Source organism: Pecten maximus, chromosome 1 (assembly GCF_902652985.1).
Source record: "Pecten maximus chromosome 1, xPecMax1.1, whole genome shotgun sequence".
NCBI lineage: Eukaryota > Metazoa > Mollusca > Bivalvia > Pectinida > Pectinidae > Pecten > Pecten maximus.
In genome coordinates this window covers 42,673,757-42,692,266 of record NC_047015.1, presented here as the reverse complement: position 1 = coordinate 42,692,266, position 18,510 = coordinate 42,673,757, and the positions used below count along the sequence as shown (strand labels likewise).

At 36.1% G+C, this 18,510-nt stretch overlaps 1 protein-coding gene across 1 annotated transcript in view; it reads right to left on the bottom strand.

Moving 5' to 3' along the window:
• The window catches only part of LOC117334244 (prolactin-releasing peptide receptor-like), a 48,906-nt gene extending 31,826 nt beyond the window's left edge, over positions 1-17,080 (bottom strand). Inside the window, exon 1 of the mRNA XM_033893747.1 lies at positions 15,819-17,080. Coding sequence (XP_033749638.1) covers positions 15,819-16,694 — 876 coding nt within the window. The 5' untranslated portion in view covers positions 16,695-17,080. The remainder of the gene's footprint in view (positions 1-15,818) is intronic.
• Between the last annotated feature and the right edge of the window lie 1,430 nt (positions 17,081-18,510).

Below are 18,510 nucleotides of genomic sequence, written 5' to 3'. Positions count from 1 at the left end.
ATCGACAACTTGTTTCATGTTTCTACCAAGCGTTTTCAGATACAGAAAATCAATATCTTTTGAACGCTATCAACCATATAATGATACACCACGTTACATGTGCCTAGGGTTATGGACGTCAATAATATGCATATATATATATCAAACTCCGTGTCTAAACCGTTTACTGGTGGATCTGTGAAGTTTCGACCATCGTACCATGCCTTAGTGGTATAGTCTTAATCTCCATTAAAGTACATTATTATGTATGACGATTTTACAATGATGAACGTTGCCTTTCTTGAAATTGACATTCGACGTTTGCGATAGATGGCGCATGCTGAAATTCTACACCTCAGCTTTCCGAGAAAAGTCTTATGATGACGATTATTCTTTGTCTTTTTTGTATACGTTGGATAATATTGTTTAGATGGAAACATTAAAACAAACGCCTAGTATAGGCGACTACGAGGTCTAAATCGACTAAGTATATTTCGAAGGACCTCTGAGCCTAATAAAGTGATTTATTTGTTCTAGTTTGAAGCAAGTGTTGAGTCAATAATGAATTGAGGTTTTACTGCTGCCTTCTTCATTCCCTGGTGACGGGAGGATGGCCTGCTAACACAATGTGGTAATAGCTTGGAACTTCTTGAATGCTTATATTGTTTAATGAACACACACTAAACAATAATGTATATTTGAGCTAACTCAAATACACAATGTGTACAACGTAGTACGAAGCTAGATTACTTTAACATCATCATGAATCAACTTTTGGCACTGATATAGACTACATGTAACTATTCAATGGAGGCCGTTATGCTCCCTAACTCCACATGATGGTGTCTGGCTGCCAAACAGAACTAAGCCGTGTTCTGTTTACGGGTCGATTCTATCATACATGTAAGCAGAGCAATTCAATGTTAAATATAACCTATTGGTCTGTTAATACAGCTTTGTGTTTTCTGTTTTAATTAACAAGGTATTATGAATACTGTTAAACAACTAACTTTTGTATGTAATTATTTTTTCGTTTTTCAAGGACAATTAGAATTCGCGAAAATTAACCGCCGTGCAATTGTTTTGTACTGATACATTAGGTCTTTTGTAACTATAAATCGCAAAATTGAACTGTCGCGAAAAAGTTGTTAGCATGAAAATGCGAAATCAGTCACCGTAAAAATGAATAAGTTTACAGTAATTAAATGATTAAACTTACCATTACAGAAATAATCAATAAAAGTGAATTTCATTAATATACAAATATATAATCGAGTACAGCATACTAACGGAGGACATCTCCACACGGACATAATATGTTTAGTGACTGTACTTTACTAAAAGGACATGCTCAAATTGCTGACGTAATACATTTTCATCAGATCATTTTCCTAAAAAAAAAACTGTCTACCACAGTTCATCCGTCCATCTCCTCGACGCAAAGCTCTATTATAGAAATCCCCTTTGTAACCTGTGAACTACTAAGCCTGTAAGGTAGCCTTTCAGTCGTTCTGTAAGAGATAATCAGACGAATTCTACGTGTACTTTAAAAGTACTCGCCGATAAAAAAAAAAAAAAAACGCAAGAGAAAAGTACAACGTATACTGTAGGTCAGTGATAATTTTACCTCGTTCATGGAGACTTAATATTGTTTTAAAACATCATAACCTGGCATGAATGTACATGTATTTTAAAACAATGGATGCTTTTGTTTATATCTTGCCCTCATGTAATCGATTTTTATCTTTAATTTTGGTTTTGTTATTATGTCAGTAATTGTTGTTGTTTTCATAAATACCCATACCTGTGTTTGTATAAAACATTGAACCTTTCCTTTTCGTATTGAATATTCTACACTTGCTTTACGTCTTGCCATGCAAAGATATTTCCTTCTCCTGCATAAAAAAGTAAACTAGCATTTACCATTGTATAACACTGTACCTATGTCTTTATAAAACAATGTTACCTGTCTGATAAAACATCGTACCCCTTCCTTTACCTTTGTATAACACTGTACCCATGTCTTTATAAAGCACTGTTACCTGTCCGATAAAACGAAGTTCATTTTCCCCTTGTCTTTATTTCACATTATATCCTAGGTAAAACAAAACCTACTCTTCATTGCATGAAACATCATAACCTTGCGCTTATCTTTTATGACATTTTTCTTCAGATAGTTCCCCTGTCTTCATAACAGTCCCTCGGTTGGACAGATCATTTTGGCTGTATTATTGTTTTACTTTGTAAAACAATAAACAATATTGATCTTCCTTTATAAAACAATCATACTCGTGTCTTTATAAAAGATGATTCCTTCCCTTTTTATAACATTGTATCATTGCTTCATAAAACTATCGCTCCCGTTGATAAATAAAAATCGTAAACTTACTTTTTAACACATTAGCTAGATAGTTTATTACTCAACCAAACGGATCTTTGAAGAGTATTCCTCACGTGGTACTCAAGGATATTGATGTTACAACCGTCCTACTGAATAACATTTTATATCTTAAGAACTAATGAGATTTTTTAATGAATCACCAGGTTAAAACCACGTGGAATATCTGCTTATGCTGATGATAGGTTACGATATGTGCCTATTGATGTCATGCTTACACCGTGCTGCATTTACAAAAGGCCTTCATTAAAAATATATATAATCAATTTTTTTTTTATTATCGAAATTCATTTTTCTATTTTCTTTTTCAGCTAGATGCTGTCCAATCAACTGTTGCATTAAGAGTATTTCAAGTATTTTACTTTAGGGAGTATTAGGTAATTGGAAACACTCTTGACACAATAGTAGGGTAAAGTTGTCAAATATATATTTCTCATTATAATATAAATTGCCATTTCATGTACGTTGAACCTCGTTATTTCGAAGTCACGAGGGTAATTAAAAGTTATCTGGAGTATTCGAGATAAAAGGATATATTTCGTTTAGACTGTTTGTTGTCGGAAAGGAGTGTTTACTTCGAGTTAAGCATGATCCTTGAGTTATCAAATTTGAGATAACAAAGTCTGGCTACATGACATTCTTTTATATTGGTTCGACGATAGCATCGCTATGCTTCAGATCAAGTGTACAGCCCCGTAATGGTAGGCGTAGAGGTAGAAATATGCGTTGTCCTCAACGTTATTGATTTATATGTCAGTGTAAAGATAATACGAATTGAAACCAGAGACTGCTTTGTGACGTTCAAATATATTTGTAGAAAGTCATTATATAACCGAAATGCCACTTTATTAAGTAAAAGACAGACCTTTTCAGTCAGTATCATTTCTTACATACTGTGAACATATGCATCCCTGATGTTGGGGCCGCGGTGGCCGAGTGGTTGAGGTGTACTGACACTTTAAACACTAGCCCTCCACCTCTGGGTTGCGAGTTCGAAACCTACGTGGGGCAGTTGCCAGGTACTGACTGTAGGCCGGTGGTTTTTCTCCGGGTACTCCGGCTTTCCTCCACCTCCAAAACCTGGCACGTCCTTAAATGACCCTGGCTGTTAATAGGACGTTAAACAAAAACAAACCAAACCAAATGCATCCGTGATTTTAATGACAGACGTCGTTTACTATATCAAAAGTTTACACTATGATTACAACATCTCAAATCCCACTACATCTACCAGAGACAGTACCAATGTCATTTAAGGAAGTGGAACTATTTATTACTTTTGGATGATTTTATAGCATTCACATCAATTTAACACATATGTAAGATGTTAATAAATCCATAATTGCCGATTCAAGAAGATTCGAAAAATATCACGGCGATTGCCTTAATATAACTAAGGACTCTAATGACGGTATTACTATGACTTTAAGTTTATCCGTCCATGAAGAGAACTAGCTTGAACGGAAACTGCAAAACGCTTCACCAATCTATAAATTGGTATAATTGTTGAAATGATTCAAATCGAAACATGCAGGTAATTAGAAATAGATGTGTGTTACATTTTATTTCTACCCTGTTAGGTAATCCAATGAATTGCCTGCACCTCTCTATGGGTATGCCTTTATAAAGGTCAGCGATCTAATTAGATTTATTCTTGGAAAATGAGTAGAAAATGAGATATCAGTTTTAAATCTTATGATCCACGGTCTTACCAAAATGTGGAGAAAGAGCATCGATATTAGTTACGGCAAGCTTATTCGAGTCGCTATGGCGATAAAATTCCTGGATGGTTCAAGTGGTGTTAACGTGTATTTAAACACTTGTTTCGTAATTTCAAAAACATCATGAAACAGAGTACATAAAGCTTCAAATATTCTCCTTTATTACTTATAAATGTTGAGTTACAAAGATACGATTTAGTCGTCTGTGCTACTAATATCAGTGCACACCAGGTGAATTTGTCTAAAGTATTAATATATTTTAATGTTATCTCAGAAGTTTTGGCTTTTATTATCAACAAAGCTTAAATGCATATCCTGTAACTTCACGTCCGAGCGTGATCGAGACCACCAAATGGTTCAAAAACATTTACTGTATTAAGCTTCATATACAAACATATAAATACCAGAATTAGGAGATATAATGTATTAAACATTATGATATATTTATGCCAACTGATAAGAGAAGTGTTAAAGACTTTGCCATGATCCTCAGTGAGTTTTATCACGTACATTCCATGCAACACTGGTTCTCTATGTTTTTCACGGTGATTCACATGGTTCAGGATCAGAGACCTGATGGTGAGAGTGATAATGACAGTAAGTGGTTTGTTGATCCTCCTTAAAATAGTTCCCGTACACCTGGCACTAACTCACGCCTATTAGGAACAGCTTAACGTGTTACATTGACCTGAAACAGACATTACTACGTAACTGGACTGGAAACTAGTAATTTGTTATAGAGAAGAGTGTCAAGATTGTTATCGCTACTCGTCCAGAACAAGATAGAGAAATAAGAGTCTTAGTTGTAAAAATATAAACAGCTGAACAATCTCAGCTGCTTACACTATAAACGCAAAGGTCAGCAACCTTCACCTTTCATGTCTTGCTTATAATGGGTACGTAATTCATAGTGAATCACAAAGGAATAAATTGTGTCATCACTTATTTATTATACATAGGTATATTTTAACAGAATATCTTAAGGAGAACGTTCTCGAATAGCTTCACAAAGTCATTAACATGCTGTGGTCAGTGAATAAAGTTTTAATGGGACTATAACAAAATTACGTTTTGAAAGCTTCCTTTAGAAACATCATCTGATGTAAAACAAATAAAACTGTCCTTCGAAGGTAGCAGATGTCTAATCAAATACAAAGAGCTTATTACATGTGTTAATTGAGATTTTTTCATAGGAACATCAATTACAAGATTTTCGTTTTACCGACGGCCTGGAAGCCAATTAAGACAATCTGTAATAAGCAATGTCTATTTCAATTTGACAACAACGATGTAATAGCATATTAGAGCGTGTACAGAGAATTAAAAGCAGGTTTAATTACAGTGTAGCAGCTTCGAAAGTAGTTTTAGATTCACATTTAACCGTTATAATTAGTCGTAATTAGGCCCTTATGTAGTCATTGTATCAGATACCGTCTTTGTTTTACTTTTATTACCCGTCATGAAGTAATTACTCCTAATGAGAAAGGATTTTGTTGGCTTTACTATCTCATCAACTTATCTTTTTATCTTTTAAATGCATCAATAAATAAGCTGCACTCTATACTAATACTAAGTAAATACACTAGTTATTTTGTATATTCTAGATCTTATTATATCCAATATAATATGTTTTAAAAGCAAGGCCACGCAAGACGAGAAGCCAGAAAATTGTATGGAATTTAAGAGGTAAACGATATGATCTAATCGTGGTCTTAATGCATGATGCGATGAGATATGTTAATGGTCTGAAATAATTACATTTATTTTGTTGTTATGGGAAACAACATGAAAATAAACCAGAACAAACTATTTCTCAACGTTGTATATAATTAAAACAAAGCACTCATTGTTAAAGAGTGATACAAGACACCTGCCTGTATTTTCGACCGATTTGTTTAAGGTTCACTTGGGGAAAACATTGGTTTCCTTACCGAAATAACGCAAACGACACGTTAACAATAACGAGTTATTATCGTATAGTTTGATTATCATTGTCTGCTGATTTGAGATAATGAGCTCAATTGGATATTGAATAAGGTATTGAATTGCATTCAGACATTTACAAATGATAACGTAATTCTAACGCTCAAAATCAACACTAGCAAAACGGGGTCGAAATGTGAACCAAATGTAGATACACATAAAAACCATTGAAAAAGTACGAGAAAAGTCGTGTCCCTGCAGGTAAGGATCTTCGGCTCCATCGACGGTAGAATGAATGCAACTCAAATCCAGGTAATATCGTGTTATAGATAAAGCCGGACTGCTTACGAGTATAGGCCACTTGTATGCCTCCTTGATAAGTGATAGAGGTAAAATTGATATTTGCAATGTTGTAATAACTACGTTGCTTGATACCTGTTGATATGACTAGTGGTTACGATATCACCAACCTAAGACTCCTTTGAGATTGTGTCGTTACCAATAATTGATCTATAATTGTGTGGCGTGTGGCGTGTGCCGTCGATGAAACAGGGGGCGCTTTCTCTTGCTGATAACCTGGTCTTATTCTCATTATATACTTTTTCAGGAGTCTCAGGGCATTTTTTTTCATACTTTGCCTCTTAATTTGAAACCAAAGGTAAAACAACAACAGTTAACATAAAAACGAAACACTGTTTTTCAACTATTATTGATTTATACGTAACTTTATAGCGCCATGGCAAACAAATGATGTGTCAATAGTATTACAAGTATAGACAATGCGTGTGCCGATTATATTATAATGATCTCTGTGCGTAGGTGATGCGAATGCCTATGGTTTTAAAGGGATACTGCAATAGGCGAGCTTCCGCCCATACTTTCCTTATAATTAGTAAGCATTGGTATTGATTATGTATCTAAGTTTACGTTCAATTAGTAGTTCAATATGTATGTATTTGCAATATTAGATATGATACGAAAATAAAAATTGTTTCCTCTGTTTAAAAATTACTTAGCCAATTTTCTATAAATGATACAGCCACACCAGACGTTTCTCTGAATTTAAACAGGATCATCTTTTAGATTTACTGTTTGCTATTTGCTCGTATATGTTTCATAATTCTTTCAAGCATGATCACAGGCAATTAAAGTGTGTTCCTGCTCTGAATAAAGAGGCCTTAATGTGAACATAATGTAGCTTAATGCTGAGGTTATATAGTTATCTGACAAGAATGGACAGTTTGCTATTAAATATTTGCAAAACTGGGAACGTAGTGGTAATACTAAATGTATCAAATGATAAATATTAACGAAAATCATCCAGGAGAATATCTGACATTAATATAAATTGGGTAACATATTGATCGAGTATATTAGAAAATGTCCTTACGCTGCTTCTTAATACAAATTTATTTTCAAAAACCATATGCCGTAGTTGTTTTCTATTAGATTCCGGAATTGTAATGCTTTAAGCATATTGCATCGACAACATTTGAGAGTTGAATGTTTACAGACATGTGTATAATATGTGAAGTTAACGATGTATAATGTACTGTAAACCAAATAATCTCCGCGGCGATATAATTTTGCATTTTCAAGTCAAACGACTTGTTCGCACCGATTCGAGTTTACAATCATAAATGGTCTGTTGTACCTGTGACTGAAATTATTACACGGCGATTAGTTTTCGAGAATTTTACTCGACAGCTAAATAATCGAAAAGACGTTGAGTTACAGTATGTTGTAGATTTGTTTCGAATAAATGAGCGCGATGGTAATGCGGATTGGGTTAATACAGTCCTATGTATCTATTTAAAACGGCATCCACTAAGCTCTTTGTTAGAGTTTTGATCAAAATCATCATAGCAGATTTATGTTTAAACAGTCGATAAGGATTGTTCATCAGTTCTTACAGAAACAATTCTAAAAATATGTTTTCTGCTGAAAATATTAAATAGACTATTTGATATTCTGTATTAAATGTAAATTCTGTTGTTTCTATCATTGTGGAATTTTAAGACTTGCTTTTAAATTTAAATTAACCAATTGTATATAAAGCATGTCAGCAAATTAATAATAACTGTCCCTGTATGTTGCGTAAGTTACATCAGCGATTGGACAGCCGATTTCTTATTATACGGATAAGTCATGTTCGTCCCCAAATTCCTCTTAAGAGGGCATATTATAACATAAAGAATACATAAAACGAATCGCAGATCCGAGCGTCTTATCCTTGGGGGATTTGCATTGGTGAACAAAGATGTTTAATTAGCGTTTTAATAAAAACAAATTAAAATAACATTAAAAAGACAGGATGCAGGCTATAATCCAATTTAAAGTCAAACCAAAATAAAACCTGGCTGTCTGCCTGATGGACCAAAGTAATCATTTAAAGAATGCAAACGCCTTAAATACTATGCAAATAATTTTAAACAAATTACCGCTATCACTTATTTCCATTAGCTGTATCCTTGTACTGGTTTTGATTTTGATAGGAACTCTAAGATTTTCATAAATCCCGTTTGCACGTTGGAATGTTCTGGCAAAACCTGTTTACGTCAATACTAAGTGCAGAAAAGGGTAAATATTTCATATCTGGATTTGTAATAAATCCTTATCGCATGTTTTTCCCAATGGCTCATAGCTGTGTGGGTAATTATTATTGAGGGTACAGGTGCCAGGTCGACAAGGGGAGGTGTTAAACTTTAGGGGATCTGCTCCTTACTGCCACGTTGTAGGTTACCTGGAGTGTTCAAACACTTTTATGTTAACACGATATTAATAGTCAATATATAAAATGCAACCAAGAAAAATCATCAAACTTCTTTATTCTACGATGGAAGGATCTTTCAATACAGATTGAGAGTGAGGTTTATAGAATCCGACATAGGTCTGATCCGTAGTCAGGGATATATCAACCCGAGTGAAATACTAAAGCTGACCAGCCAAACTCCTACTCGAGGGATGATATATCCCTGTCAATGGTACAGGCCCATATTTGGTTATTTTCTCACATAGTTAATAAAGGTAACACCTTGTAAAGTGGTGTGTAGCCTTTCATCGCGTCATCATCAATGTCTCATGAAATATGCGTTATAATTGATTACGTCACCAAAGTGCGACGCTACCTAAAATAATGACGTTTTGTTATTGTGAGTGACTTCAAAGCACGTTGTCATTCCCTCCCCGCGTGAGATTGATTTACCCTATCCCTAGCAACGATTATATCACTCAATGAAGTATGTGAGAAATAACATATCAAAAATGACTTGATACGATATTGAATCTAAATTGAAAGTGATACCATGTCGTGGTCAACATCAATTAACACAGCTGCAATATGTATAGTTCCATACAAAATGTGAATCATAACACTAGTGTATTCTTTTGCCACAAACCGCGATGATCATATTCTCTGTAAACTCTCATGCCACTTTAGTGTAGCGTTCAACTGCCTGCTGGTATTATCACCGCTTGTCTTCTGAACATTAGACAAGTTTGATGTAAAATGCACCCATTTCATGCTGATTCTATGGAAAAGCGTTGTAAGGCTTATTGAACCCAGGATAATAATTGGTCATCAGGTCATATTGATACTATACGTACAGATGTATTTGATGCTGATTAGAATCGGGTTAGGACGGAGCTTCTCAACCTTGTTTAGTTAGATATCGTGCAGCAGTGATTATGAAGGTTGCTGACAAATACAGTGAACAACAACAACGACAAGATAATGAAACAGTTATTCTAATTCAAAACCGATAAAACAAGGGGGAAATATGGACAAAAGTACATGGATTGTCATGGAGACCATTTTGAACCAGGATAATAGTACTAAGTATTCCTGTGTCATACAAATCTACGTAAAATCCGGTTTACGTCACATTCACAAAATGAAAACTAGGGTGGTGACAACGGAACCATTAATAATATAAAAAAAATCAATCACGACTAACTTCCTATCTCGCAGTGAAATTGAATATTTCCAATTAAAGATCAATATGTCAATGAGAAAATGCTCAGGGTTGTTGTACCCGGTTCTCCTTTGGAGAACGAGACATTACCTGGATTCGACCTTAACTTACATAGCGGGTGACCTTTTTTTCGTATTGTTATATTATATGGCTGGAGTGTTTGCTAGATTTCCCTTCTTCAATTTCCTATTTTCCTCTCAAGGACTTGTCGGAAAGTAGACCTGTTCGTGCTAAAAATAACACAGCTGGGAAATTCCCCCGGCGTTGCGGACCTGTTTGTGCTATATCTTAGTCTTAATTCGGCCTCGATTAACTAACTCTTTACCAGGTCCGTGTACACCTCTATAAAAGGCAATGATTGTATAATATATGTTCATATTTTGTCCGTGTTTTTATCAATTTTGTGTTAGAGTTATAGTTCGATCGCACATCTGTACACCATTGTTTTACAGCTCACATATAATTGGTATTGAACATTGTTCTCTTTAACATCAACACCAAAACCATATTACAGATTAAAAATTCCAGGCATTCGCATTATCAATACAATTACTAGCTGAAGACACATATGTAGTTTCAACAAAACTGTATGTGTGTGTTTCGTGTTCGGATAAACATAAACAAATTAGTCTAGATGTCTCACAAAGGTATAAAGGTAAGATCCAATGTAGGCTCCACTTTGTTTTTCTAATCCTGACAGTGATTATGAACCTCTTGTGCTATTTTTGCACAGAGTTTAATAGACCCTAGAATGTAGCATCCCGCAGGGTATCTAGAAAAGACATCAATCCGATACGCTCTCCGCACATCTATCCAGAAGGATTCGTCCAGTTGTAGATCGCCGAGGACAATTCCATCAATAGATGTGTTTACAATTCTAACCCCGAGTTAACATGTGTAACAGATATTAGCGGACTTTTCATGATAAGTGGCGTGTGTGATGTGACCCGAGCTTTTACACTTGGGAAATGATTCCTTTGGTTATATATAGTCTTGTTAAAATGTGGTAACAAAACAAATGTTACTATTTAAGAACAATCCTGCGGGGAGAATAAAATGTGGTAACAAAACAAATGTTATTATTTAAGAACAATCCTGCGGGGAGAATAAAATGTCCGGGATGTCGTGAGAAGGGAAGGCCTATATAAGTGTTGGCTTATTGCATGTTCCATGGCGCAGCAATTGTGGAGAAATCTTTACAGCTGTCATTGATTTTGAGGAAATAACCGACAATATGCTAAATATGTAATTATACAATACTTCCAAAATGATGTTAACATTTACGCATACGTCCATGTTTATATGTTGACCGCGTAAGTGGGAAAGCCGATGCTGCCAATGTATCCATGTATTGAATGTCGATCGTGCTGGACTTGCCTTGCTATGAGTACATCACACTCAGCATATAGTCAATAACTCACACGTCTTATTAATCTATAAACAACCTTCATCTCCCCGAAGTGACATGTAAATCTATATATAGGCAGATAATTTATATGAAATATCGCCGACTAATTTACAAGTGCTGTAAATAAGTTTCTGTGAAATCATTAGGACGTGCCGGATACTTGATACAGTCTTCCGGTTTCCCTTATTATATTATACCACGTCAGTAAATAGAGTTAGCTCCTTCCGTATCCCCGATACTACTTGGAGCATGCCTCAGCGGACCCACTATCTGATCAGGGTTCTAAAATTGGCTCCGCAATTTGTTGGCCATTCGTGTACAATTTATTTCTCCTGTTCGATGGTACCATCAATTATAACTGTACTGTCTGCATATAACGATATATATTGTGTAAGTAGCCTGCATGGCGCTTGTGATATGTGTGTTTAAGAATCATAAATGACTGGGATAACCCGTCACTTATTTAGAATCAATATCATATGTGATTTGGTACAAAGTAACCTCAGGAATCTATGGAAGTGTGATGTGTTTCTTCAGTTACTGTAATGGGATTTATAACATTTATCTATATATGTATACTATTGTCATATATAGTATTTACTAAGTATCTATACTGGCCTTGTTTAGACAATGGCACTATTGACTCAGAGTATTGTCGAGTTGAGAATGGAACTATTTTCCATCACGAGACAATACTATAACGTAATAGTGCCGTCTCAACAAGGCCAGAATGGGTTTTGTACGTCACGCGTTTTAAATTGCTAATTTCTATTATCGGCCACCTGAGGGACTGTCAGCTGCAGCCACTGTCGTCACAGAACAGTAACAAGGGACATCACTCTATATCTAAGTTTAATCTCACGCCATATCTTATAATGTCTTGAGGAGCGTGCCCTACCGCCTAAAAGTACTTCTGTGTGTAGTCAATGACAAGTCAATATTCTGTCACGTGGCGTACTCACATAACATAACTATTTCAATTTTAAATAATAAATATAACAGTTTAACTAAAAGAAAATAGCTAAGCGTATCATTTATCATTAAACCCGACTTAGTTTATATCACAAATAAAAAAAGAAAAGTTTTAATGCTGTAATGGTTCTCTACGACAGAACTGTCCCATTACTTGCAACAATTCTCCTAATTAGATGGAACAATATATAAATCGGAAACAAAGGCGATGTATGCACACGTTTCCTTCACAACGCACTGTAAACATGAAAAATCATCCTTACTACATCCGTACTGTCAATAAACCTAAGGGGAACACGGAGTGCATAAAGACAGATCCAAGACCTCCATACTAATAAAGTAGTATCGTGGGGAGATTCTTAATGCACAAAATCTAACTGATGGCAGACACTGAGTACACTCGTATTACAAGAGCATCCTGATCACCAGCTCGAGCAAACTGAAAAATCACGGCAACAGGTGTCTGTATACTGGAAAGTTAGAAATATAAATAACAATAACCCAGTATATGCTGTGTCTGTAAACTTCAGAGACATTAAACATTCTACACTACAAGGAAGGCTACGATCTGTATCTCCAGGCCTTGACATTAAGTATTCTACCCTACCAGGAAGGCTATGGGTTACATCTCCAGGCCTTGACATTACGTATTCTACCCTATACGGAAGACTATGGGGTATATCTCCAGGTCTTGACATTAATTATTCTACCCTACCAGGAAGACTATGGGGTGTATCTCAAGGCCTTGACATTAAGTATTCTACCCTACCAGGAAGGCTATGGGGTATATCTCCAGGCCTTGACATTAAGTATTCTACCCTAACAGGAAGGCTATGGGGTATATCTCCAGGCCTTGACATTAAGTATTCCACCCTACAAGGAATGCTATGGGGTGTATCACTAGGCCGTGACATTAAACATTCTACCCTTCCGGGTAGGCTGTCCAGGCCGTGACATACAAATGTCGTTAAAACGTACCCAATGTGCCATGTTTCAGGCTCAACAATAAAAGTGCTACACCAGGAATCATAGCCGGCTCGAACCCTAGTCGGTATGAGTGACAAAGAACAATAGCATGCCAATGTCATTTCGTTAGGACCGAAGTCAATCAGTGGAGCTCCAATATCTCAAAGTCATGTCATGAATAAACCCCGTGATATTTCCAATATCTAATAAGGACAAGTGACTAGCCAGTACCTTTACACGGGATATAAAACAGTCCAGCACTCTATATAGGGCGAATATAGCAGTAGAAATAATGGGCGAAAACCGACGTTTACTGATTCGACTCACAGACGGCATGTTCTTTTTCAAGTGTTTAATATGTTATGACAATACATACTGTAGATATATGGCTTGCATGTGTTGAAATCGGCCTTAGGATTGTATCGTATTTACGACATGAATAGACTAATTCGAACCTCAAAGCTTTCATAAAACGACAATTATTAAAATTCTTATCAATGTGATTCTCAATTGACGTTACAAGGGTAAATATTATTTGGTTTGGTCCTATTCACAGCTAAAGTAATTTAAGGACGGCCTCCCGTGTGTGCGACCTGCATGCGTGTGGCGAGTGCGTATGTGTGTGTTGGGAGGCTGCGGTATGTTCGTGGTAAGTCTCCTTGTGATAGGCCGGAACTTTTACCGATTTATAGTGCTACCTCACCGAAGCATACTGCCGAAGACACCCAGCAGGACACCCCACCCGATCATATTATACTGACAACGGGCGAACCAGTCGTCCCACTCCCAAAATGCTGAGCACTAATCAGGAGTGGCAACTACCATTTCTAAAGACTCTGGTATGTCTCGGCTAGGGGACATAACCCAAAGCCTTCCTCACAGAGGCGAACGCTCAACTGAAGACCAAAAGTGAGGCATTGTCAAGGGAGACATTAGGAAGAATAAAGTTGTTCAGAAAGAAGAGAAAAGATAAGATCCCAAATTTAGTTGCCTCTTACGATCATGCAATGGGGGCAGCAGGTACAATTCTTACGCCCTACCCGCAGGGCAGGGTAAATATAATAAAAAATAGTATCTGTCATATATCTTTTATGTATGGCTAAAGCAGTGAACCTTTATATAGGTGTATAGCAGTTTCATAGGATCTGTAGAAACGGAATCCATCTACAATAAGGACTAATTGTAATTGGGACTGTTACATAACTCCCCAAAACGACCCCCGCAGTCGTTAATAAAGTAGTCGGTATCGCAATAGTGTTCTTGTATCAGACTACTCTTACATATATACCAAATTTTATCAAAATCTGACATCCATTCTTGACCAATCAGAGGCCTTGGTCCTGCTGACTGGTCGAATGACCGATCGAAAAACGAAAATACACCTACGTACCACCGGTCATACACTAACACTCATGTAAAGTGTTGTTGAATTCCGCCCTTGGTTTTCGAGAAATGTGATGATACCTCGTCGGCATCACTAGTATAACATATATTATGAATTACATATATAGTCTAATTATACCCACAATAAATTGCTACAAATCGTCAAAACATTATACAATGTATCCATATCATACAATATAAAAGAAGTTAAACAAAACATTCTTGAAAAGTAGAAATAATTTAAAAAAACAAAACAATATACATATTAATGAATCTTGTATCCGACAAAGAGAACTCGTGTACTTCTCATAAATATAAATTCCGTAGACCGGCTAATGTCAAACATTTGAACATAAGATTATGATCAGATTATATTATCTTGTTTTCCTTTGAGTACTACGGGCATCAAAAACAACATAGTTTAGATCTATAGGTACATACGCTACCTATGTAGTAATTAATGTACGATTACTCCAGGAAGTTCACAAACACGTAGTAACCTTGGATGTACGAGGAGTATGTCTAAATGATAGGGTCAGAACTCATAAGGAGGACTTGGCTTAAAATGGTTATACCTAATAAAACAAATCCCTCGTATATCGTAACATATGTTAAAATGTTAATACCAGGTGTCGTGTATATGAATACAGCAGATTACACCCAGTTACGATCTGGAACAAGACTAAACATTAAGGTAAAATTATCATACAGTTTAATTATTCGTAGTATTATCAAAGTTAGTGTAAGAAGCACGTTACTTCTAGATGAAAAAAAAAAGTTTTTGCGAATATTTTCTGTAAAAATGATAATAGCATAAGTATATGTATGTATTTAGCTCTGTAAAATAATTCAAACAAAGCTAATATATAGAGTACCCTTCATGCCAAATTTTAAAGTGACATCCATATTAATACGATATTCTATAGAGCACCTGCTGGGTTTATCATATTATCTTACCATTAATTAAGAATGCACATCATCTTTTAACTCATGCCCTTTGGAGGTATCGTATTGCGATATAATTTTAAGGTAATTATTTATTTGATATCACTGTAATTACTGTATCAAAGCTGACTTTCGGGTAATTGACTCACCTTTATTTTCGTTCGGAGTTGATGCATGTCACGATGAGCATGCTTATTTCCAGGTGTGGTCCTCTTCCAGAGTAAAATTCCAACTATTGAATAAGTTATCAAAAGGATAGAAAGTGGCATTATATACGTAAACAAGAGAACACAAATGGTAAATGTTTTCCGTTGTTCGGGTATCGGCCAAAGCTCCATACATTTTACATTACCCGATCCGTCGTCGATACCCCTCCCGACCGCCAACATGACGGTTGATAAAAGTATTGAGGACAACCATATAATCACAATAACATATTTAGCACGTCTATACGTAATTCTGGATTTTAAAGGAAAACTAACGGCCATGAAACGATCTACTCCGATCGCCATGTTTGTGAAAACGCTGGCCGCTACAGAAAACAACTGCATGAACAGGACAATTGGACACATAGGCTTTGTAAATACCCAATGTCCTAGGATGGTATCTGCAAATGTAAAAGGCATACAGAATACGGCCATGACAAGGTCTGCAGCAGCCAGGTTGATTAGAAAAAGTCTTAAATCCGTTCTGGACCTTCGACCTTTTACGAAGACTAGAACCACGAGAGAATTACCCCCGATGGACAATATTGTAGTTATGGAATACAGCACCATCAGAATTATTAAGGACTCCTCGGACAGACCCATAGAAAACTCGGTCTCCGTAACATTGGTAATATTTCCATATTCCATGACACTGGACACATTAAGTATACTTGAAGGAGTTACTGACGCATTGACCTCGTAACGATGCACCACTGCAGGTTGATGCATAATATTAATATTTTCATGAAATCCCAACGAAATGTTCACTGATATAGTACTATCTATAATAGTACTTGTAGTGTTTTCCAAACTTCCCATATTTTCCTACTTGTCATATTTTTTCTATTATATAATTTGTGGTGTTATTCCGATTTGTCATCACTGTTGTAACGTTTGGAAGGTAAGACCAACATATGCGTAAAGGTACGGAGCCGTAACTACGGCCGGATGCTAGGCGGAGTCTCTCTTCACGTGAGCGTTCCTTCTATACATCGATCAAACTAACGAGTGTCGACGTACCAGCCTGAACGGTATAACGCGGGGAGGAGGTACCAAGTATCTCTGTTAATTAGGGGAGAAACTCACCCATCTGTGGCGAGATACGCTGTATATATATATAAAGCTCCATCGATATAGAGCTTTTATCTCAATAGCGGTAGGTATCCTTGGACGTACACCGCACACATATCCGTGAACTATATCGATAGCTTCAATCAGTCTGAATACCAAACACTCCACATGTCTCAGACACATATGCATTCTACATAGATATCAGCAGGATCCCGTAAACATCCTTACACTATATGGAGCGTGAAACCACGACCTGTCCTTTTAATGGTTCGAAAATGTGCCAGAACCACAGACAATATGTTGTCAATTTGTACATAATAGACCAGTTACATGTACCAACCACTCACATCCTCGTTAAGGTTTACCTGTCGGACGTAGAGTTGAGGACCATTCAGACAATATGTAGAATTCCGTAGTGTATACAGGTGTTTTTATGTATACCGACATTTACTAGTCGTTAGCATCATTATACTAATGTCGATAGGTCCCAGTATGTCTTTGACTCGGCAGTGCAGGTGACACAACAACTCTGTACGTTTACCTTGTCATGATAAGTTTAACGACCCCGTGATGCATCGCTTGCGTTATCCTGACACTAATTAGTTTTTCATATAGTCCCTTTTTAGAATTACAGGTAAAAAAGACGATTAAAAATTCACAAGACATTATCAGGACATCTACATGTACATGCCCTTTGCCAATACAGAAACGATTGACGAGTTGTTCATTATCGCGTAATCCCAAATACCACATACAACTACATTTTTGTAGATAAGTTCAAGATGCGACTTATTTGTTTTTATTCTACATTAGACAATTATGTCAAATCATTGTTACTAGATATATTGAATTCGTACAGATACACATTGATAGTGCTTATTTCCACTCACACTTTCTCGTAAAATACGCATGGGCGTATAACGCTTATATGTTAAAGTTCAAAAAGAGATATTTATAATCATTAATTCGCAAGAGGAGCACCTGGATGTAACCCAGCACACACGAGGATATTGTGACATTCTTTGTTGGTCGACTTTATCTGTATCCGTCCCGATGGAAAATGATTCTTGTATAATTACACCGGAATTTACATCATTGTTGCGTATTTTGACATCTCTGTAGGTTTGCTGTCAAAATATTTAACTCAATCTTAATTTAAGCACAGTGACACCGATAACGAATTCGACGAGCGGTTTTTAACAAGGGAAAGACATTACCTTGGCATTTAAAGCCCATGTCAAAGCTGTAGGTATGTGAGCTTCTTTAGTCAGTGTTCATGTTTTCGAAGTGTAAACAAAATGGTTGATCTGTATGTAACTGTATTTTATAGATCTTGGACTACTATGTAGCTAAGTATACCATACCATACAGCTGTGTAAGCAGGCCTCTGTTGGCTTTAGGTAAAACGAATGTGGTCATAGGTCACATGTTTTATCAGAAGAAAAATGGCCACCTATTCGGAAATAAAGACATATGATATCTTTCTGTATACAAAAAAAAAGTATGATAAAAAATAATAAATGATACCATATCGATATCAATAAAACAACATTACGTCTTTGAT